At 52.9% G+C, this 23220-nt stretch overlaps 1 protein-coding gene across 4 annotated transcripts in view; it reads left to right on the top strand.

The window, feature by feature from the left end:
- Positions 1 to 23220, top strand: part of ZYX (zyxin) — a 26253-nt gene extending 3033 nt beyond the window's left edge. Inside the window, exons 1-11 of one of the 4 annotated variants that reach the window (XM_067041945.1) lie at positions 13273 to 13467; positions 13567 to 13679; positions 14333 to 14546; positions 15029 to 15228; positions 15379 to 15471; positions 15586 to 16113; positions 20322 to 20442; positions 20589 to 20758; positions 20904 to 21082; positions 21970 to 22090; positions 22647 to 23220. In XM_067041945.1, the coding sequence (XP_066898046.1) occupies positions 14345 to 14546; positions 15029 to 15228; positions 15379 to 15471; positions 15586 to 16113; positions 20322 to 20442; positions 20589 to 20758; positions 20904 to 21082; positions 21970 to 22090; positions 22647 to 22751 (1719 nt within the window). In that variant the 5' untranslated portion in view covers positions 13273 to 13467; positions 13567 to 13679; positions 14333 to 14344 and the 3' untranslated portion in view covers positions 22752 to 23220. Of the gene's footprint in view, positions 1 to 13194; positions 13468 to 13566; positions 13680 to 13897; positions 14203 to 14332; positions 14547 to 15028; positions 15229 to 15378; positions 15472 to 15585; positions 16114 to 20321; positions 20443 to 20588; positions 20759 to 20903; positions 21083 to 21969; positions 22091 to 22646 lie in introns of those variants that run through there. The other 3 variants (XM_067041943.1, XM_059073488.2, XM_067041944.1) reach the window with 3 other exon arrangements.

The raw sequence follows: 23220 nt of genomic DNA, 5'->3' as shown, positions 1-23220 counted from the left end.
GGGGTGCTTTCTGATTCCACTATTCTCAGTATTACTCTGGTCTAAACATGGATACAAAGTTCCTTGGGTCCCCTTAGCACAGCTGTATAAGGCTGGATTTATCCAAATGGTTTAAATAAAGTCAACACAAGGGATCCCAGGTCTAGAAGACCCAGTGCCATCCCATATTCTGTCTTAAAGGTATTTCCAGCGTTAGAGAAAAGGAGACCATCATAGGCACAACACTGGCATGCTTCCTTCCTGCTTCTTGTACTGAATCCTCTTACTTCTCACCATTTAGAGACATTCTTCCAGTCTCTTCGCTGTGTTCTGAGCCAAGGCCAAAGATTCTAGTTGTTATGAACAGGAACAACCTTTCCGGAGGACAATTTGACAGTACAGATCAAAAAATCTTTAAAATATGCATTACAATTGTTACTAAATTGTGACACAGCAATTCCATTTATAGAAATAGTCTAAGAAAATAAAAATAGAATGTGGACAAAGATTAAACCTACAGCATCCATCAGAGCACAATTTCATAATAATTATAAAGATTGTACACAGCCCACATGTTCAAACCTGGGGCTTAACTAAATAAATTATGCTATATGCCTATAATAGAATATTATGCAGCCATTAATACTATCTTATAACTGTATTTGTTGGAAATTATTCATAATACATTGTGATATTATAAAAAAGCAGACTATAAGAATTACAGTATATCAGTTTTTGTTTAAAAATCACACACACACACACACACACACACACACACACACACACACACACACAGATTCTTCTCCTGCCTTTTGTCAGGCTTTCCATCCCAAATAATTTATGGGATTCCTTGAAGAAAGCCTATGTTTTACAAACGTCCAATTCCACTCATCAGTTACAGATTGACTCTCAATGAAATTACAATATTAATCAGTCGATTTCCAGAGTCTAAAAATACAGGACTTTGGCAGAATGCCCAAGTATGACACTGGCACTTCCCTATTGGTTCCCTTTGGGACACAACACCAAGGTGAAATTATGCTTCCATCCTCTCTGTGGTTGCTGCTTCGTGCTCCTAATCTCCTGTGGATAAGTCTGGGACAGAAGGACAAACCAAGTTGAGGATCAGTGCTGCCTAAAATGGGGACTCTTGTCCCAGGATTCATGGACAGAATCCAGGATCCATAACTTGGATGGGAAAAAAAATTATGTTCACTAACTTGTAACTGAAATTCCCCATGCACTTAAATTAGGCACGTAGGCAGCAAATCATAGTTGTATTAGAGGTATTACGTGTCTTTATCAGCCATGAAACTTGCAGATGTTTCTATTATACAACAGTTGTTGCAGATTTTTTACAATATCCTTTATGTTCATCACTACTTTGAAATTATAGTAGTATTGAACCTACCTCTATGTTTACTTACTTAATGCTTTTATAAAGAAGCAGATATACTACTATACCACAATGTTATAACTGTATTTTTATATAATTGGTACCGTTTGTAATCTGTATTTTGTTTTATGCATTTAATATTATTCGGAGAGAGAAACCATGGATTTTCCAGATTGCCAAGGGATCCAGGGCACAAAAAAGTTTAAGAACCCCTGGCCTCTAGATACATATTTGGTGGTGATAGTGGTGGTGGAGATCTCTAATTCTGCAAGAGCTTAATAGTCCGGTTAATAGTACCAGCTTAAAGGACCAAGCAAGATACTTATCATCCCATTTTGAAGACTGGGTCCCCAAGAACAAAGATATGTCCCTTTTTATCTGCAGGACTGAAAGAGACACACCAAAGGCAGGCCTGCCCCCCCAAAATGGAGAGGCAGCTCTAAAACATGACACCAAAGACCTGTACTATCACAGAAACATCTGTGTATCATATCTGAGTCGGTATCTCGAGGCAACAAGTAGGTGATTCAGGGCTGCCTCCAAATTTAGTCAGCTTGCGGGCAGCCCTTAGTGGCTCATGGGAGGCCCTATTTGCTTAAGGCACCAGAAGTGGGTGTGCTGATGCTAGAGAAGCTCGGTAAAAGGGCTGGGGTAGATTGTCTGGCACTGGCTTGCCTGGAATAGCATGGGGTCTGGGTGGAAATCAGAAGAGTCTGAGAAAGGTGATGGAAGTCTTTTGTATTCTTTTAAAAGGGATTAATTTCCTCAATACCCAGTGAACAGGAAGACGAAGAATGGGGCTTGGGGGTTGGGTTGCTGACACATCAAGGCAGACTCAGACTTAAGTCATGGATGGGTCCACGGTGGGAATGTTGGTAGTGTGTAAGTTGTATTTCCACAGAGTAGGACGTGGCTACAGAATGTGTGCTGGTGGTCTGTGGAGCTCTCTTTCCCACGCCCACCGTCCCCTGGATTCCCAATGTAATGAGTAGATGAGGTTCCTGGCTGTTATGCTGGGCAGGGGGTTTCCTGAGCAGAACAAATTTGCTGAGGAAGGAAGGACTTCTCAGGGCAGCTAGTTATGTAGAATGACATGTTCCATAGCAGAAATTCTCTGGTTTCAACTGAGCCTAAAGGCCTCATCTGACCAATCTCTGTTCTGTTGAACATCAAGGAAGATAAAACCTTTTACACCAGCACAGGTTATTGTGCGTTTGACTTTTTAGATGAGGTTTGAAACTTTTGCAAAATATTAGGGATTGAAGGTGAGCTCATTCCAGTGTGGAGTACGATAAGGAAGCTTAGTAGCGTGGGCAGTGGTGGCTCCCCACTCACCCCTGCCCACCTTGGTTCTGTCCCCAGATACACACCTCCATGCATGAGCCAAAGCTTCCACGGGCGGGCGGTCAGCGTGACTGAATACACATTTCGCAGGCAGGATCCTATGGTTCCCATTCAGCAGAGAAGAATGCTTGAACAAATGTTTCCCTGGTGACTCTAATAGTCTATTCTTTAGATTACCAAGGGAATGCATTTGCCCTGTCTTTTCTTGGAGAAACAGGACTGTGGGAAAGTCTGGAACAGAATCACTTCAGATTTGGGGGTATTATCCAAACATTCTGATGAGAAAAGCCTGGGTTCTGGGCTGATGGGCTTCTACGTCTCTCTCAGAGAAGGGGAGGGTTTAATGCAGAGGACCTGGAACAGTGTCAGTGCTTTACTGCTTCCTGCCCCAAAGCATATGCAGGGGCTCAGGGTATCATCATCATGTCCTGGTCACAGGCAGCAGCAGACCAGGCAGGATGCCAGGACCAAGGAAGCAGGCCTAGAGTTTGGGCAACCATGAGTCGGAGGCCAGGTAGGCAATCAACACTGGAGTTCATCAATCCCAGAGAGCTGGGCCAGATGGGATCTTTGGAGATGAAGCGAGTTCTCAGCACTCATAAATCCCAGAGCCACTGACAGAGCAAGGAAGAATCAAACAGGTAACATCAGGCAGTCGCTTCTTCTAGCCACAGTGACCAGAAAATTGGGTTTAGGGAAGGAGTAGGAGTAATTTCTGTATTCTAAGGTAAGAGCTGGAATTTGCCACTTGATCTTTCTCTCCCTGTATCTCTCAAGTTTCCTTCACAGCCAACGTTCTTGAAAGAGCTTCTGACCTTCATCTTCAATTCCTCTCCTCCATTCAGCCCTCATCCCACTCTAATCTGGCATCTTCACTCTCCTGAAACAGGTCACACAGGGGTCTGCTCTATCCTCTATGTCAGTAGATTTTGTTCATTTCTAATCTTTGCACATCAGGAACATTCCACACTGTTGACCACTCCCTTGTCCCCACTCCTTCCTGGTTTTCTACCTGACTTTCTGACTGCTCGTTAGTTCCTTCCATTCATTCATTCATTGTATATTACAGGTATTTATTGAGCTCCTACTATATGTCAGTACTATTCTAGGTGGTGGAGGCTGAAACTCATGCCTTTATGGGGCTTAGAGTCTAGTGAGAAGTAGTGGACAGGAGACAGCAATAAATGAATTAGATAAGTGATGTAGTGGTTTTTGGTGCTGAAACCCAGGACTGAATGATATATTTAAGGTGATAAATGATTTGAAGAAAAGTAAAGGAAAGGAGGATAACCAGTAAAGCGTGTTGGTATATGTAGTTCTAAATACAGTGGTGATCAGGGATGGCCTCACCGAGAAGGTGGCATTTGAGGAAAGACAAGAAGGAGACAATAGAGTGATCAAGGAGATAGTAGAGTGATCAAGGCAGATGTCTGGGGAAGAGCTTTCCCAGCAGAGGGAACAGCAAGTGCAAAGCTCAGAGGCGGGAATGTGCTTTGCGCATTGGACGGAGAGCAGAGAGAACAGTGTGGCTTAAGCAGAACGAGTCATAGGAGATGAGCTCAGAGAACAGGTGGGGCCAGTTTGGGGAGAGCCTCTGCTATACTTTGCTATAACTTTTTGTACTCTGCTATAACTTTGCTCCCCGACAAAGGAGCTAAGAATATACAATGGGGAAAGGACAGTCTTCAATAAATAGTGGTGAGAAAACCGAACAGCGACATGCAAAAGTACGAAACTTGACCACTGTCTTACACCATACACAAAAGTTAACTCAAAATGGATTAAAGACTTGAATGTAAGACCTAAAAGCATAAGACTCCTTGAAGACAACACAGGTCTTAAGTTCCTTGACATTGGTCTTGGAGATGATTTTTTGAATCTGACACCAAAAGCAAAAATAAGTAAGTGGGACTACATCAAACTAAAAAGCTTCTGCACAGCAAAGGAAACAGACAGCAAAATGAAAAGGCAACCTCTGGAATGGGAGGGAATATTTGAAAATCACATATCTGATAAGGTCTAATACACAGAATATATAAAGAACTCCTACAACTCAATGGCAAAGAAAACAAAAAACTCAATTGAAAAATGGGCAGAAGATCTGAAGACAGAGTTTTCCAAAGAAGACATGCAGATGGCCAATAGGTACATGAAAAGATGATCAACATCATTAATTATCAGGGAAATGCAAATCCAAACCACAATGAAATATCACCTTATACCTGTTAGAATGGCTATTATCAAAAAGATAAGAAATAACAAGTGTTGGCAAGCATGTGGATAAAAGGAAACCCCTGAGCACTGTTGGTGAGAATGTAAACTGGTGTAGCCACCATGGAAAACAGTATGGAGATTCCTCAAAAAATTAAAAATGGAACAACCATATGACCCAGCAATTCCACTTTGGGGTATTTATCCTAAGAAAATGAAAGCACTAGCTTGAAAAGATATCTGCACCCCCATATTCATTGCAGCATTATTTACAATTGCCAAGATATGGAAACAACCTAAGTGTCCATCAGTAGATAACTGGATAAAGAATTGTGGTATATATATATATATATAATGGAATATTATTCAGCCAAAAAAGAGGAAATCTTGCCGTTTGAGGGCATTATGCTAAGTGAAATTTGTCAGACAGAGAAAGACAAACACCATATGAACTCTCTCATGTGTGGAATCTAAAAAGAAAAACCCAAAACAAAAAACAAGCTCACAGATGCAGAGAACAGATTGGTGGTTGCCAGAGGTGGGGGGTGAGGAGTGGGAGAAAAGGGTGAAGGAGGTCAAAAGGCAAAGAAAAAACTTGCAATCATTTAAAAACAGACATTGAAATTTTGAATCATACTTAAAATATTTACTTCATATATATACATACACATATATGTTTATATATATGCTAATATATATGACATAGGTATATTATAGAAAATATACATAAAAACACTTATGCATACCTATTATTTCCAAAATAATGTAAATGAAAAAAGATATTATATTAAAAAAACAACAACTGTGGTTTTCATTCTGAGTGAAATAGGGAAGAAGAGTTTTGATCAGAATAACACGCTCTGAAGTAAGGTGAAAGGATAACACTGGCTGCTGTACTGAGAGTAGATTGTAGGGATGTGAGCTATTGCAGTAAATCAGGAGAAATGATGGAGTCTTTGACCAAAAAGGCAGTGGTGGAAATGGTGAGAAGTGGTCAGATTCTGGAAATGTTTTGAAGACAGAATCAGCAGGATGTGATGGACTTGGAGTGCCAAAGAAAGAGTGATGTTGATGATGACTCCAAAGTTTGCAGCCTGAGCCAAAGAAGAGAATTTCTAGGAGTGACGTGAAGAAGATTATGGGTAGAACAAGTTTTAGTGGGAAAGAGTAGGCATTAAGTTTTGGACATATTTAATTTGAAATGTCTATTCAATAATCAAGTGGGAGGCACTTCCCTGGTGGAGCAGTGGTTTAAGACTCCGTGCTCCCAATGCATGGGGCCTGGGTTCAATCCCTGGTCAGGGAACTAGATCCCACATGCATACCACAACTAAGAGTTTGCATGCCATAAATAAAGAGCCCGTGTGCCACAACTAAGGAGCCAGTGAGCTGCAACTAAGGCTGGTGCAACCAAATAAATAAATAAATAAATATTTTAAAAAATAATCAAGTGGGAATTATGAGTAAGAATTTGGATATATGTGTTGTCAGGTCATAGGAAAGGTCCAACACAGAGATATAAATTTGGGAATTATTAGCATATAGATGGCATTTAGGGGCTTAAGACTGGGTATAATCAGCAAAGAAAGAGTAAAAGAAGAGGTACCAGGACTCAACCCTGGGGCTCCCCAACATTTAGAGGCTTAGCAGAGAAGCTAAGGGGTACCCTTATTAAAATTACAATGACTAGTTTCTTTTAAAATTACATATGGGTCTCACACCATATTTCTATTGGTCACCATTGGTTGAGGTATTATCGTGAGACTAGTGAGGTACAGCCAGCTGGTGGGAGGAGAGAAGGCAGAGGGGCAAGGGATAGGAAGGATCATCTGTGTGGTATTGAAACCACCAAGAGTTAATAGTAAAGTCATACTGGAGAGAGTGCCAGAGGATGAACAACCCAGGCAACAGACGGCTGTACAAGGACGGGCAGCAGGTCTCTGAGCTCCAAAGGGCATCTGCGATGGATTCGGGAGCTGAGCAGGGAGCAAGATGTGGGGTGAGCTGGGAATGTGGGGCTTCTTATGGTGACGGACAAATCGGGGTTAAGGGGCTTCATGTAGTTAGTTCTGGTGGTCTCGGGGCAGGGCACATGGAGGCAAGGCGGTGAGTGTAAGAGGATTAGAGGGGAGAGGGGTCCTTTCTTCGCTGCTGTTGGAGGCATGGAGGCTTGGAAAGCGTAGTCTATGGAGTCTGCAGAAGGGCTTCCTTACTCTGAGAGTCAGCCCTGCCTCTTCCAGCTGTCCATCAAACACTATCATCCATCAAAACCCATCCTATCCTTCTCAACTGCTCAGGTAATACTCGCTAGGTGACTTTGTCATCCAGTAACAGATTTGAATTACTGCTTGGAGGCCGATGACTCATAAATGTGGATTCTCAGCACAGTCCTCTTTTCTCTGCTCTAGACCTGGATATCTCACTGCTTATCATACACCCTCTTTTTTCTCAGCACGTCCAGAACAAAACACACAGTCTTCCTCCCAGACCTGCTCTTCTCAGCAGAGAGCACCACGTTCTGAGCCAGAAGCTGCTCTGGGTCCCTGATGTCTCTTTCTCCCCACCTACCAACCCCCAGCCCCAAATTCAATCCATCGCTCGGTTCCGTCGATGATTTCATGTCCTATATAGTCCTCTAATCTATCCGCCTCCACAAACCTCCCCGTTGCACCTAGAGCTCTACCATAGCCTCTGAACTGGTCTGTCCACATCTGTACTGGACCGTTCTGTTATTCTCCACACTGTCCCAAGATTGGAAATCTTGGGAGATTTTCAAAGCTCTCAAGCCTTTTCATGCCATTCTTTTCAACCTGAAACTCTGCAGCAACTCCTCACTGTTCTCAGGACAAAGTCAAGATGCTTTAACAGGATCGGCATCTTCACAACCACCTGTCCAGCTCCTCTGCATCCTGTGTCTACACGTCGCTCTCAGACACCCCAGTCATGCCTGCCTCCTTCAGTGCAAGCAAGGGACAGGCTGTGCTCCTAGGCATCCCAGGGCTTTGCAAATGCTGTTCCCTCCGCGTGGAACGCTTCCCCTCCCACTTTGCCTGGTTAAGGCCTCCTAAGCTTTCAGACCTCAGCTTGGACATCCCTCCCTCGAGCTCCCCAGCCAGGAAACACACCTCCCAGTTAGCTATGTGCTCAAGCACTTGCCTCGTCAATCTTTCTCCTGAGGTTCTGGTAACAGTGGCAGTTTTACATTTTGTTGGTGATTATTTGATTAATATCTCCCCTGGCCAACTCCCCGAGGGCAAGGACCCTCCATGAGAGCTTGAGATCATGTCTGGTTTTGCTCAATCTTACATTTCCAGCACCTAACACAGTGTCCCACACCTAGTAGATCCTCAATAAATACTTGTGGAGTAAACAAATGCATGATCCAAGATGTTATAAAAAGCCTTTAAGCTTTATCAAACGCAGGATCTCCCTTGTTGTAGTACGAGATTTCAATGGTTCTAGAACGCTATTTGAGTCAGTAAGTGTATCTGAGGTCCTGGCTCGGTGGCAGGCACTGTGCTAGGCCTCCTCTGCTGTGCTGGAAATGGGTAGGTTTCTCTGTGGCCTAAGCGTCCTCTGGTAGCATCTCACACGTGGGAACAGAAGGCCTGTCGCCAGCTCTCTCAGGCATGCAGAGAAGCCTCCGTATGAAGCCACCTGCTGTTCGGGGTGGGTCCCCGTCCCCGTCCCTTTTTCTGAGACTGAGCGTCCATTTGCTACGTTCTGAAGCAGCATATATCTGGATGGCAAGGTCAACAACAACTAAATGGGCGGCAGGAAGGTGCTTGAGCGAGCTCTGAGGGTTGGCTCAGAGCTAGCCCGCGTCAGGCTAGCCTGGTGGGTTTCTTCACATGAGGACCATCTTATTAAAGGGACTGGGGTGGGGAGACAACTAGGTTACTTATCTGTGTTTAACATCCCCGCTCCCTGACATGTCCACTTACTGGAGTGACTTAGTCAGCTATTTTCAGTGACAAACAATCTAGCTTCTAGCCCTGGATCTCTCTGAGTTTTTTGGCTTCCCCTGGTTTCGGGGGGAAGGAAAGCAGCAGATGCTCCGCTAGTGGTGGCCTCAGTGCCAGCAACCTGCCTGTGCCACTGTTGGTGCCCTGGGCCTCTTTTCCTGTCTGCCCTTCCCAGCTCGGCTGACTCTTTGCCATCTGACCATCTGCCTTGCTCTGCCCCTATAACCACCACACATTTCTGCCTGGCTGATGCTAGCAGGCTCTTTGGGTGCCCATCTGGCTCAGACCTTGCGATGTATGGAGACTTTCGTGCCTCCTCTTCTTCTTTTTTAAAAACTTTATTTTATTTATATATTTTTGGCCGCGTTGGGCCTTCGTTGCTGCACGCGGGCTTTCTCTAGTTGCGGTGAGCGGGGGCTACTCTTCCTTGCGGTGCGCGGGCTTCTCTTTGCAGTGGCTTCTCTTGTTTTGGAGCATGGGCTCTAGGCGCGCGGGCTTCAGTAGCTGTGGCTTGCAGGCTCGGTAGTTGTGGCGCACGGGCTTAGTTGCTCCAGAGCATGTGGGATCTTCCCGGACCAGGGCTCGAACCTGTGTCCCCCCTGCATTGGCAGGTGGATTCTTAACCGCTGCACCACCAGGGAAAACCCCGTGTCTCTTTAGAGCTCTGTTCCCTAAACGCCCTGTGCCGGCTTTGCTCCCCAAGTCCTGGAATCCTCACTGCTGCTTCAGACCTGGTGGGATAATAATAATGAGGTTTAAATAATGAGAAGTCCACCCAGCTATTGTAATTAGTGTAGCCACACCAAGCCAGCACTATTGGGCAGGTGAAAACTGTAATCTCATTTTAGCACTTACTTGATTATACCAAAATAGCTACTTAAGTGTTTTTACTCTAGATCAAGAGTACCTTGAAGGAAAGAACTGGGCTTATTTATCTTTATATCCCGGGTGCCTTAACATAGACGTTATTGGTAAATATTGGTTGAACTGAGGTTGGGGAAAGGAAGAGAAAAGTGCGCAGACGATGATGTTGTGATGTCAGGAAGAAAGGAGGAAAAGGGGGGTATTTGTGGCTTTCAGTTCACTCCTTCCATGTGGAGGTGGACGTAGGGAGGGGGGTGAGGGGTAGACTGGAGGGGTGGGGCGCGGGGTGTGGTGCCCCTGGGCAGAGCAGGAAGCTGCTTTTCCTTGGCTTTGCCACAAAGATCCCTGGGCCTTGCTGGGCACTCCCCCCCCCCCACCTCCATTCCCACCCTACCCTCCATCATGCCTGCAATCCCACGGATGAGAGATTCTTTTGTCCTGACCAGCAAATGCAAGTGGGACTAAGAGAGGAGTAAATTTGGAAGTGGGAAAGCTGTAGACCACGTGCACCCAGTGTTCAGTGCAAGGAAACACTCTGATATAAGGAAAAAGAGATGACGTCTCTGTCATTTCTCTCCTTTCTTTTCCTTTTTTAAAATGATAAGAGTAATACGTATTCGTGGAGAAAAAGACAGGTATAAAAGACTTCTGCCCTCCCCTAATTCTATGTCCTAACACCAACCACTGTTAACAATTCTTTGGGAAGCCTCTGGAAACGTTCTATTACACAAATATATAATACATATATATATATATCTCTCACATACACAGAACGTGTGTGCGTATACACATATGCGGATGGACAGACAGAGAGACAGACAGACACAATTTGATGATACGATGTACTGGAAGAAGCAAATGGTGGCCCACGGACTTAAAGTGGGGGGATGGAGTTGGAGGCTGACCTGAAGAGGCTGTAGATGCAGCAAGTGGGGGCTCCTGAGGGAGCAAGGGATGCACTGCAAGGATGTAAGTAGGGGGCAGGGCTGTATTCAGATAATAAATACTTGCATTGCAAGAAACTTTCTGCAGTTTAGGAGATGGAAAATCTAACATCCAGCTGGCCTCCGTTTTCTTAACTGAAAAATGGGATAATAACATACATTGCTCACAGGTTTATTGTGAAGATTAAGTGGGGTAATAGGTATTGTGTTTAGCACCCCATGCTAAGCTTTATCGACGTGCGTGCTCTTACTGTTGTGGTTGTTACGATGGTTGCTGTTCTCGCTGGTGTTTGTGCGCCTGGCACAGCACCTGGCACGTAACTGACCCTCTGCCTGTCTGCAGCCAGCATTCGGAAAGAACCCAGTGATCGCATCCTTCTTCTCATTTCAGAATTTATTTTTTTGCCGTTGCCCTTGTTCCTTCCTTTTTTTTTTTTTTTTCTTCTTTTTCTTTACTACTTTCTAACTTCTTACTTTCTGTTGTGCGCCCTTGAAGAAAACTTTCTGGCACCTAGTGGATATAAATCCTTGTAGGTGTGTAGAGATGTTTTAAGTAGCAAAGGTCATTGCCCATTTTCTTACTTCCTCTCTCTTGTCTGGCCTCAAGCTGTTGGAAACGATTAGGCGGAACATCTACTTATGCCCTACACTTTACGCACATTACCTGAGGAGATCAATTAGAATTGCTTACTTAAGAAAAATAACTAAAAATCATTAGGACTGCTCCTATCCATTGTGTGCATTAAATTAAATTAATTTATTTATTTTGGTCGTGTGCATTTTAAAAGCATTGACCGGGTTTCCCTGGTGGCGCAGTGGTTGAGAGTCCGCCTGCCGATGCAGGGGACGCGGGTTCGTGCCCCGGTCCGGGAAGATTCCCACATGATGCGGAGCGGCTGGGCCCGTGAGCCATGGCCGCTGAGCCTGCGCGTCTGGAGCCCGTGCTCCGCAACGGGAGAGGCCACAACAGTGAGAGGCCCGCGTACCGCAAAAAAAAAAAAAAGTATTGACCTTGAAACTCCACTAGAGACATCCTGGCCTAGTGAATCTGTCCTTCTGGGATGCTCTGTGTGTTTCTACCTGTATTTAGAATGCCTGGCTTAAAACTCTTAGCTTCCCATATAGCATTCTGCATCCCGAATGCTCTTAGTTGTCAGTAAAACTGCGTTTGCCTATGCACTCTTCTATTCTTGATTTATAAATAGGTTCAGCTGCCTAACAATTAAATATACTATATTTTGCACATGTACATTCCTTAAGGAGACATTTAGAGGGCAGATGGCTTTTTACTGTCGTGATGCTTTCTGGAAACCATCTTCCTAACTTTCCTAAGTGGGTTATGTTTTGAAGGATTGGCGATGAGACTTTTGGTCACACAGGAAACCTAGTATCAAATTTCTAGCAGATCTTCACAGGGACAGGCCCAGGACCAGCTTATACGTGTCAGAGAAGGTCTGCACTGCATGCTTTATGTTATACATGGCTACACATGCTTGTGGCTGTGAGAAATACCAGTGACAACGGCAATAAGACACCCGAGAAAAGAAAGATCAGTGGGGTCTGAGAAGGAGACAAAGAGGTAGTCTTAGGTGTAATTAAATATTTGATCAAGTTGAAGGACGGAGACGGCGTGCATAAACCAAGGCCCATGAGATACATGGCTGGCAACCTGGAAAGGGACATATGGGGAAAATGGCCTTAGGTTAACCTGTCAGAACTGCGAACTGAACAATAATACTGGGCGTTACACAGCATTTTCAGATATGATATTGCATTTATTTCTTTATATAGTTCAATAAGGTACACGGATTAAATATCATCATTCTTTTTATACATGGAGAAAATGATGTGGAGAGAACAAAGAGACTTGTCCCTTAGTTTGGGCACTCCGGCTGGGTCTCCCCCCACCCAACCCCCGACCTCACGCTGCTCTCCTGGGTTGCTTCACCTGACACCAGGGTGGAGAGGAATGAGCTCTGACATCAGAGCCCTCAAAGAGTCCCAGTTCTAGTCTAGATCCTGCAGCTTACTGGGCTTGACCCTGGCCCATCTCTTAAGTTCCCAGCCTGTTTTCTCATGGTAAACGTAAGGGGTGAGACTGGACCATCTCTAGAGCAGAGCACAGAGGCTGGTTGGCCGTAGGATGTAGCCAGTTTGGAAGGCCAGGGACTGGAAATGCTGAGTAGAGTGTGCACGAGGGGTCTGCCTTGGATGGCAGTGAAGTCTGGCAGTGTCACAGAGTGAGAGAAAAGGAAGCTTCTGAGGGCGACACGCTGGACTTACAAGCCGAAAGGCCATGTGAATCCATAGTTTGTAGGTAGTGAGTGTGGAAGAATTCAGGAGGCAGCTCGGTAAGTTTCCATGTTCAATTAAAAAAAAAAGACAAGAGAAAGAAAGAACGAACCCGGGTTTGTCCCTTTCCCGTGACCTAGGGCACAAGAACGCTGAGGAATCCGGTCGGACCAATGGGGGGCTCCACCGAGCGCAGTCTCCGAATCCCCCGAGGGGTGGGTCACGGTGGGCGAAAAAGGACGGGCTCAGACGTGCAGCCCGCGCCCACGTCCGTTCTCCCAGGCCCCAAGTGAGCTGGCAGCTCTCGCCTCCGCCCCGCCCTCCCACCTCCATTGCCTGGCCCCACCCGCCGCGACTCTCCCTCCTGCAATGTTTAACAGATCTGCGGGCGGGTCGCGGGTGATGCGAATTCCTCGAAGCCTTAAGTAGCTGCCCAGGATTTGAAGTTAGGATCCCCCAAAGGATCCCTGAGGTTCGTGCTCACACCAACCACCCCTGCCCGAGGTCACAGAGGGCCTAGGGGGGCGTAGGCGGGGAGGACGCCCCCCACTCACCGTCCCCGTCCACCTAGGAGCCCAGTTCCATCCCAGTCCCGCCTGTCTGGGCTGACCCGGAGGGGATTTGGGGCGCGGGGCTGGCGGCTGGCTGGGAAGGCGGAGGAGCCGCTGGAGGTGGCGGAGGCAGGTAACTGCAGGCCCGGAGAGGAGGGGGCTGGGCCGGGGCGGCGGCGCCACCGGGCTGCCTGGGCACCTCTGGGGCCCCCGCCCGACCTCCGCCGGCGTAGCCCGGAGTGGGGACGGTGAGTCAGATCTCGGGCACCCGCGGGAGTGTGGAGGGGGTCAAGTCAGGAAATGACATCAGAGGCCTGTGTTTGGTGGGGAGGGGCGGTCCGTGCCCGGCCGGGGCGACGGGGGCGAGGGGGAGCGGGGGCGGGAGGACCTTGCTGCAGCCTCCGGCCCCGGGGCACGATCAGGGCCCCTTCCTGGGGGAGTTTCCTGCCCCGTCCGCCCTCCCCGCCTCTCCCCGCCCCCTCCCCGGGCCGCTCCTTGTATGGTCTCGGCGCCGCTCTCTCCCCGCCCTCTCCCTCCCTCCCTCTTCCCGCGTCCCTCCCCGCCGGGCTGGAGGCTGCTCGGGACCGGGACGCAGAGTCCGCGGACCCGGCTGCGAGGCGGCCACCCGAGACGCGGCGCGCACGCTCCGGCCCGCGGTGAGGCGCGGGGAGCCGCTCTGCGGCCGCCCACGGGGTCGTGGGGCGGGGGCGCAGGGGGGAGCCGGGCCGGCGAGGGGGTCCTCCGCCCGGCTCGGCGCTGCGTAACCCGGCCACCCACACCCCGCAGCACGGCCTGGCCATGGCGGCCCCCCGCCCGCCTCGCGCGATCTCCGTCTCGGCTCCAGTTTTTTACGCCCCGCAGAAGAAGTTCGGCCCGGTGGTGGCCCCAAAGCCCAAAGTGAACCCTTTCCGGCCCGGGGACAGCGAGCCCTCCTCGGCCGCTGGGGCCCAGCGCGCACAGATGGGCCGCGTGGGCGAGATTCCCCCGCCGCCCCCGGAAGGTATGTGGCCGAGCTTGGGGGCTGGACCTCGGCGGGCGCCGGCCTGGGGGGAGTGGTTTCGGGAATTTGGGGATGTGTGGAGAGGTCGCAGCGGAGGGGGCTGGGCGCAGCCACCGAGTCCCGAGCAGATGTTCTTACCTCATCGTGGAGCTCATGGCTGGGGGCCAGGGCTCCTGGGACTGTTCCAGGTCCCCCGCCTGGGGGTGGAGGCGGGAATGTGGGGCACGAATCTTCCCCTCCGGGTCCGTTTTCCGAAGTGTAATGGGAGATGTACCACTCCTCGGCTGAGCCCCGGCCTTTCCTGACCCAGAGCTCCCAGGGCGTCCTGCGCCCAGCCCCCCACCCCGTTGACTTCCCGTGCGCTCCGGGACCCTCGACAGAGTTATTGGGTTAGGGGTTAGAGCTGCTGCTTCAAGGAAGGGAACTTGAAGGAAGCGTAGAGGGGTCCCCGCTGACTGCCCTCTCTCTCCTTCCAACACCAGACTTTCCCTTACCGCCTCCTCCCGTGCTTGGGGAGGCCGACGACGCCGAGGGCGCTCTGGGAGGTGCCTTCCCCCCTCCCCCTCCCCCGATCGAGGAACCGTTTCCCCCTGCGCCTTTGGAGGAGGAGATCTTCCCTTCCCCACCGCCTCCGCTAGTGGAGGAGGGAGGGCCTGAGGCCCCCATACAGCTCCCACCACAGGTATGGAGGCCTTGGGAGAGGCAGCTACAGTGGACACCCCAAGGAAAGGAGAGGAGGGTCCTCTCCGCTGACCTCCCCGCATCTCTGCCCTCATGGGGGTGGGGTGGCAGTGGAGAACTGGAATGGGTGCTCTGACCCCTGACCCTCTAGCCCAGGGAGAAGGTGAGCAGTATTGATCTGGAGATCGACTCTCTGTCTTCGTTGCTGGATGACATGACCAAGAATGATCCCTTCAAAGCCCGGGTAAGGGGCAGGAGAGTAGGAAAGGCAGGGCAGGGAGGAAGGGTGTGGGTTGGAGTTCCGGAGGACAGTAGCCTCTCTAAGGCACTTCTCTCTCCCCTCTGCCTTCCCTTGCAGGTGTCATCTGGATATGTACTCCCCCCGGTCTCCACTCCGTTCATTTCCAAGTCCAGTTCTAAGCCTGCGGCTGGGGGCACAGCACCCCTGCCTCCCTGGAAGTCCCCTGCTAGCTCTCAGCCTCTGTTGCAGGCTCAGCCTCAGAGCCAGACACACTTCCACGTGCAGCCCCAGCCCCAGCCCCAGCCCCAGGGCGAGGCCCAGCCTCAGGTCCAGCTCCATGTCCAGCCCCAGCCCCAGCCTGTGCCTTTGGCTAACAGCCAGCCCCGAGGTCCCCCTGCCCCGTCTCCAGCCCCTAAGTTTTCTCCTGTGACTCCCAAGTTTACTCCTGTGGCTTCCAAGTTCAGCCCTGGAGCTCCAGGGGCACCCGGGTCACAGCCCATTCAGAAGTTGGGGCCCCCTGAAGCTCCTTCTTCCACTGGCACAGGCCCCCCTCAGCCCCCCAGCTTCACCTCTGCTCAGCAGGAGAAGCCCCAGGTGCAGGAGAAGCAGCACTCAGTGCCCCCAGCGGCTCCAAACCCAAACCAGGTGAGGGAGGGTGGGAAGGCCAGGCTGACGCCGGGCCGCTGGGGCAGGGCTAAGTCAGGAGCCCGGAGGACGGCGGTCCTGGAAAGTGGGGTGGGTGTGGGGTGCTGGGATAGGAGTCTTCAGCCTCTGGGGTTGGAATGGTGGGACAATGGCAAGAGAAAGCGCTGCCGGAGGAGAGCCTGGCAGGGTCTGGGGCTGGGTGGGGCCCGACTGGGAGTGGGGGATGGGGGTGGGGGTGGGGGTGGGTGCACAGGCTCTGAGTTAGGAGGAGGATTTGGTTGACCTTCCCGTGCGCCCTGCCCCAGAAAGTTAGAGGAGGGATGAGATCATCACCAGTCCAACTTCAGATCTTGCCCCTTCTTGGAGTCTTGAGTTAATCTCTGCTCCTCTGAGTGCTTTCACTGCCCGAGGGCCCATCTGGTGATAAGAGTTGCTGGTAAACACTGGCTGAGCCAGCCAGCTTCTGCTCGGTGCCAGGCACTGTGCTCTGTACTCAGGAGGGAAGAGATTGCAAAGAGGTTGAGCCCCAGGGCGTCAGTGGACCTGGAACAGAATTGTGGCTCACAAGACCCCAGGCAAGTTAGGTGAACTTCGAACCTCGGTTCAGCATCCATCCTTACAGTGGTTGGGAAGGTTAAGTGAGCTAAAGTGTGGAAAGTGCTGTGGGTCTGTATCCAGCACGTGAACGCCCAAAGCAGAACAGAGGTCATTCCTGCCTGACCATTCCTGCCTTCCAGTTCAGGAGGCTGATCTTCTGGGCTGAAGGGACCCTACCAGTCATCTATCTAGTCCAACCAGCCATGGAGTTAACTGACAGCGTGGATGTCTGTGTGTGTACAGGCCCAGGGGAGGAAGAGATGCCAAGTGCCAATGAGTTTTGCAGAATCCTATGTTACAGGAACTCCAAACAGGGAGCCAACGTTGAGGCTGGGAAGTTAGGAAAAGGCATCATGGTGCTAGTGTGCCTTGAGGGATGGTGGGACTTAAGGATCCCGAGAGGAGAGGGACGGGCATTCGGCTGGGAAGAGCGTGAGCAGAACTGAAGGTCACAGGTGTGCCAGGGGCGTCTGGAGGGCAGACGTGGAAGGTCCCTGTGGGGAACTATAGAGCCATGCTTGGAGAGGTGGGTGGGTGCTTGGTGGGAAGGAAATGAAATGGCGCACCGGGGAGCCTGTGGGTCCTGGAGAGGCAGTACTGATTTTTGAGGTGGTGTGTGTCTGGGTGGGGAGGTCTGGTGACAGCCGTGCTTTTGGAAGCTTTTGGGAAAGTTTTTCCAGCAGAGCTGTGGACTAGACGCAGGAGCCGTCAGCGACGTGTGGGGATTCACTCCTGGGCGACAGTAACGTTAGTGGAAATGAAAAATAGGTCCAGAGAGGAGAGCTTTTACAGAGGAAGACCCTCCAGGCTTGGTAACTAACTGACACAGTTGCAAGAGGAGGGGGAGGAGTTTAAAAAAAAAAAAAAAAAAAAAAAAAAAGCCCCCGGTGTGTTGGGGAACGACAGTGTTGCGGACCAAATAGAGAAGTCCAGAAGGGGAAATGGTGTGACCGGAAGAGGCGGGTCCAGCTGTCAGCATGTTGAGCAACAGGTTCCAGGAGGACCTTCTTTCAGCTGGAACTGTCATTCAGTTAGAGGTGGGGGACGGGTGGCAGGAGAGGGCCTGGGCTTGAGGTGCGCCTATGTGCAGTGGTTGTATGTGGTGATACTGAAGCCCGGGGACACTTACACAGGAGGGGCCGGGTCCCTGGGGAAGGATGGCAGCAGGAGGAGGAGGAGGAGGAGGAGAGTCACGGGTCAGGGTGGCATCTCAGAGAAGAGAGTGATGGCCGAGGAGCTCTTCAGTGGGGGTCTGAGGAGATGAGGACCAAAATAAGGCCGGAGATTGGATGATTCAGAAGCTGTGTCCTGTGGTGGGGACAGAAGTTGAGCAGTGAGTGGATGGTGGGAAAATGCAGTTGCCAGAGAGGCCTGTTCTCAGAGGTTGGCAGGGAGGGGAAGGACTGAGGGAAGGCCTGTGTGTGTGTGTGGGGGGGGGGGGGGGCTGACATTAGGGGAGGGGGGCTCAGGTATGGGTGTGAACCAGGGGGAGGAAGCCCGCGGAAGGAAGAGGGCTTCTTGTGCCTGAGAGCCAGAGGAAGAGAGCGCTGCTGGTGACCACCCCGCCCCCAGGGCTTTCCCAGCCCAGAGACCCTGGACCGGGTGGCCGCAGTCTTGTGCGGAGGGGAGGGGCGAAAGGGAGCTCCGAGCAGGCCAGCGCCCAGCTCCTGGGTCACGTAGGAGGTGAGGTCATCTGTGAGAGCCAAGGGGGCGACGACGCGGTTGGGGGCCGGAGGAGATGGAAGGGTTAGGAACAGCTGCTGTGGGGAAGGCGCCTGGGAGCCCACAGGAGCCAAATACCAGCCAGCGGAGCTGAGGCTGCAGGGCCGGAGGGCGCTGCCGTGTTCGGTGAGCTTCCTCTGCAGCCTTCAGGGATCTCTCCACCTACTTTCTGCAGTTGGGAGGCAGGAGCAGGAAGTGGGTGGTGACTGACCCAGGGTTGAGATTGGATCAGATAAGCGACGGTGGCTGAAGGTGGCAAGAGCGGGCCGTGAGAGCCTTGCAGGGGTCGATGGACGAGGGGCTGGGCTTCGGGGGAAGCAAGCCAGAACGGCGGGATGCAGAAGGCGCATGGAGAGGGTTGGGAGTCAGAGGAACCAAAGCCTTTCTGAGCAGGTTCATGCAGCAGGTGTGGACGGGAAAAGGGGGAGGAGATGATGGTTGGGAGGTCAAGCCCAGGGTCTCGGAGGCAGAGACCAATGAATCTCAGGTCCAAGGTGTCCCATGGTGGAAGGTGCCTGAGCCGGAGGGACGTTTGGAGCTGTTGGAGTTGCGGAGGTCTGAGTGCCATGCATGTTGAATCTGGGACATGGGTGCTCGCAGGCAGAGAGGGAAAACAGTGGCTGGGTTGAGTGTGTCGTGGGGGAGTGTGGGTACCCAAGGAGGGCTGATGTCTGAACAGTTCATGCTTCCAAAGAATGGAAGAGGCATTTAAGTGGCACCAGAGAGAAAGGGCTGGCTGTGTCCCCTTTGTCTGTCCCCGAGATGCCAGGAAGGGACGACTGGGAGAGGAAAAGGTGAAGCTTACGTAGAAGAGGGGGGCTTACAGGGGACTTACACAGTCAGTTACGGGCAGGAGGTAGCGGGAGTCGGGGGGAAATGGCCGAGAGCTGGAGCATTGATGGATCTGTGCTTCCCCGGGCGGGTGCAGCTCTGGATGCAGACAGGTGTGAGGGTGGCGGAGCCTGGGCTGAGGGGAAGGTGGCCCCGGGAGGAGGCAGCTGGGATGCTTTGAGTTCCCGGTGTTAGGGGAGTGAAGGCATGGGCAGGTAGAGCATTCAGTATCAGGGGCCTCGGTCCCGGGTGGACTTAGTTACGGAGACCCACCCAGCATTCCCGTGGGACCGTGTCCTGGAAATGCTGCTATGGGCCAGGCAGCCCCTGCAGCGCCTCCTCCCGGGAGATCTCAGGGTTCCTTGCACTGCCCCCCCTAACCTCACCCCCACCCCCAGTCTCCAGCCGTCTCAGGATCCCCTAACAGGAGGGCCGGGCTGGCCTAGAGAGTGGCCCTTCTCTGAGGCCTACTGGGGAGGGACCGGGGTCACGTGGTCCGGGAACCCCCCTCTAAGGAGGGACCCCGGGACCTCTTCGTGGGAGCTGGGGGCTGGGCTCCTGCAGACAGCCCTGGGGTTTAACCTGACTCCCGCCTGTGTTGCATCGCATCCTCACGCTGACGGGGGCTGCTCGGCAGCCGGCGGGACGGGTAGGTGTGTGCGCGCGTGCGGGTGCACACGCCATCGCGTGCTGGTCCCTTCACGGGGGCCGTGTCCCAGCAGGCTCTGTGGAGTTGACGCGTGGCCGGGTGTGTTCAGTGCTTCGGTGGCCTGAGCTGCTGTGTGCGTGGCCTCCGTCCGCTCAGTCCTTCTGGCCCGCCTGCGACTGCCCGGGGGCTCTGGGCAAAGCGGGTGGAAGGGTCGTCCTCTTCCCCTTACTTGCGTGGTGCTGGGGCTTGGGGAGGGTGGACGAGGGGCTTTTCGGGTGCAGCCAACTTGACTATCTGGGAAACGGGAGGGGAGTTCGTCCTTTGGGGAAGAACGTGGGTAAGCCCGCCGGGGTGGGTTCTTGGAGGGCGTGACCCTTCAGAGAGCGTGAGGAAAGTGTTGGGGTTTCAGGTGCGCTCCTCTGGGGCCCCAGGAGCCCTGACTCTGAAAGAGGTGGAGGAGCTGGAGCGGCTGACGCAGCAGCTGATGCAGGACATGGAACATCCTCAGAGACAGAACGTGGCCGCCAACGGTGAGCCCGCCGCCCGCCCGCAGGGACTTCTCCTCCGATCCCATGCTTTCCCCTCTCACTGCCTCCACTCCCTGCCCGGGCCAGCTCATCCCCTGCAAGCTTCACGCCCTTTGTCCTATTCACTCTCGTCTCTGCGGCTTCCCCAGAGTCCTGTGGCCGGTGTCACCAGCCCCTGGCACGTGCTCAAGCCGCGGTGCGCGCTCTGGGGCAGCTGTTCCACATCGCCTGCTTCACCTGCCATCAGTGTAAGCGACAGCTGCAGGGACAGCAGTTCTACAGCCTGGAGGGGGCGCCGTACTGTGAGGGCTGCTATACTGTGAGTCGGGGTCGGGCTGGGGACACACAGGGCTCAGGCTGGGGCGGGGGGGCGGGGCGGGGGTGTTGAGTGTGGGGCAGACGTGCCCTGGCAGGTGGCCCGTGGGTGCCAGCTCCCTGCCATCCTCCCGCTGCTGCCTCCTCAGGACACCCTGGAGAAGTGCAACGCCTGTGGGCAGCCCATCACGGACCGCATGCTGAGGGCCACGGGCAAGGCCTACCACCCGCACTGCTTCACCTGTGTGGTCTGCGCCTGCCCCCTTGAGGGCACCGCCTTCATCGTGGACCCGGCCAACCGGCCCCACTGCGTCCCCGACTACCACAGGTGAGGACCCTCCACCCGCCGCCGGGCTCTTCTCTGGGAGCCGGGCTGCCCCCTGACCCCAAGACAGCTCCAAACCCCTGGACTTGCTTTCTGTCCCCACATCTTGTCTGTAGACCCCAGAGACCAGTTCTTCTGGAGAGCTGTCCGGCGGCCTTTGGCCTGGATAGCAAGTCTTGGTGCTGGCTCGCCCCCCTCCCCTGGCCCCGGGGCTCTCCTTATTTTGGGTGTGGTCTCGCATTCAGCACCGTGTGCTCGAGTGACTTCATCTCACACACGGGCCGGATTCTAAAAGTTCCTTTGGAGACCAGCTGTTTGGAACTCGGGTTTCCCCTTAGAAACGGTGTTTACAAGGTGGCAGCTTGCTCAGGCCAGTGGCAGAATCCCGTGATGTAGCTGAAGGGCGGGAGCAGGAACCCGCAGACTCGGATTCCCACCTCTGAGCGTGTGGGAGGAGTACGGTTCAGGGCTCCACCTTGGGTGGCCAGAACGTCACACCCCCCTGTGCCCCTCAGCAGTTGGGCAGAGGCAGCCACGTGGTGTGGGGGAGGCGAGGGGCAGGGCTCCAGGTATGGGCTCCCAGGTACGGGGTCCTCTGGGGGTGCTTTCTGCAGGAGCTGCAGGGTGGGTGTGGCGGGGGGTAAGGACCCGGTGGCAGAGGTTCCTGGAGCTGATGGCGCTTCGGGAGGGTGGTGGGAGAGGGGGGCAGTTCCCCCGATGGGGGCCACTTACGGTGGCCAGTCTTAGGCCTTTCTGTTGAGCCTCTTCCACCTAGAGATGTGAGGCGAGGCGGGCAAAGAAGTCTGCTGTCTCATTTCCCCGCGCTCTTGGGGGCAGCGCCGGCGCCCCTGGCCCCCGTTCTGACTCGCCCCCGGCTCTCTGCCCTGCAGGCAGTACGCCCCCAGGTGCTCCGTCTGCACAGAGCCTATCATGCCCGAGCCTGGCCGAGAGGAGACCGTGCGTGTGGTCGCTCTGGATAAGAACTTCCATATGAAGTGCTACAAGTGTGAGGTCGGCCATGGCTTTGGCCCCCTGGGGATGGGAGGGGGTGGGACACTGCTCGCCCGGCCCTGGAGGAAATCGGTGCTGCGATTTGGAGGGCGGACAGTGGCGGCATCCACGCCCGCCCAGCAGAGATGCTTCCCCGTCTCTCTGGGACAGCGGGGTGTGGGTCCTCTGTGAGGTCACTGCGTTTCCGATAAACCAAGAAAGGGGACCGACCGGTGGGAGGGAAGCGTGTTGTTTTGTTTTGGGAGGGCTGGGGGGTCTCGGGGAGGTTAAAGCAGAGTCAGAATAGAGGTGAGACAGGGAGGAGGGGGCCGCACATCCTTTATTGGGGTGGGCGCCTCGGAAGCGGCTCTACCCACTGCCCTGCCCGTCCTCCTGGGGAGAGTCCTGGGGGGCGACAGTGAGAGTGTGGGGATGGAGTGGAGGTGGCTGTGATTTGGGGGACACAGACAACGAGGGCACGGCTGAGCCGCGAAGCATCCGGCCTTCCTCATTTCAAGAGGGGAGGTGGGGTGCTTAGGGGGCCTCCCCGCCAGTGCGCTCTTTTTTCTTCTCCCAGGACTGTGGGAAGCCACTGTCCATTGAGGCAGACGACAACGGCTGCTTCCCCTTGGATGGCCACGTGCTCTGCCGGAAATGCCACACCGCCAGAGCCCAGACCTGAGTGAGGACTGGCCCCCTTCTTGACTGCAGATCCATTCTCCATTAGCAGACCACCCACCATGAGAACACCTCCCCCCTTCCCCCTCCCCACAGTTAGTTCTTGATGTCGAGCCCCTCCCTCCATACCAGACCCCACCCCAGTATCCCTTGTGCCCTGATTCAGGGCCCCAACATGGCCTAGGGCTGCAGAGTCCCAGCCCTGGGGTCCAGTCCTCCCCCATCCTGCAGGGACCACCCACCGTCGTCTAGGTACCCCACCTGAGGGGGCACCAGACTGAGCACTGCTGCTTTCACTGCTGCACCGATGCCCTCAGCTGGCCCTCGAGCAGCCTCTTATTCTGCTTGCCGAGGGCCAGGAAACGCCCTGACCTGCTGGGAGGCTGGGCTGGGCTCACCAGCCTGGACGTTCCCACCCACCCCCGTGCTGCCAGGTTGTGGCTACAGCTACAAATAAAAGATGTTTTCCAGAA

This window comes from Kogia breviceps, chromosome 9, assembly GCF_026419965.1.
Source record: "Kogia breviceps isolate mKogBre1 chromosome 9, mKogBre1 haplotype 1, whole genome shotgun sequence".
Taxonomy (NCBI): Eukaryota; Metazoa; Chordata; class Mammalia; order Artiodactyla; family Physeteridae; genus Kogia; species Kogia breviceps.
Note: the sequence above shows the minus strand (reverse complement) of the source record. Positions and strands in the feature narration are given on the sequence as shown.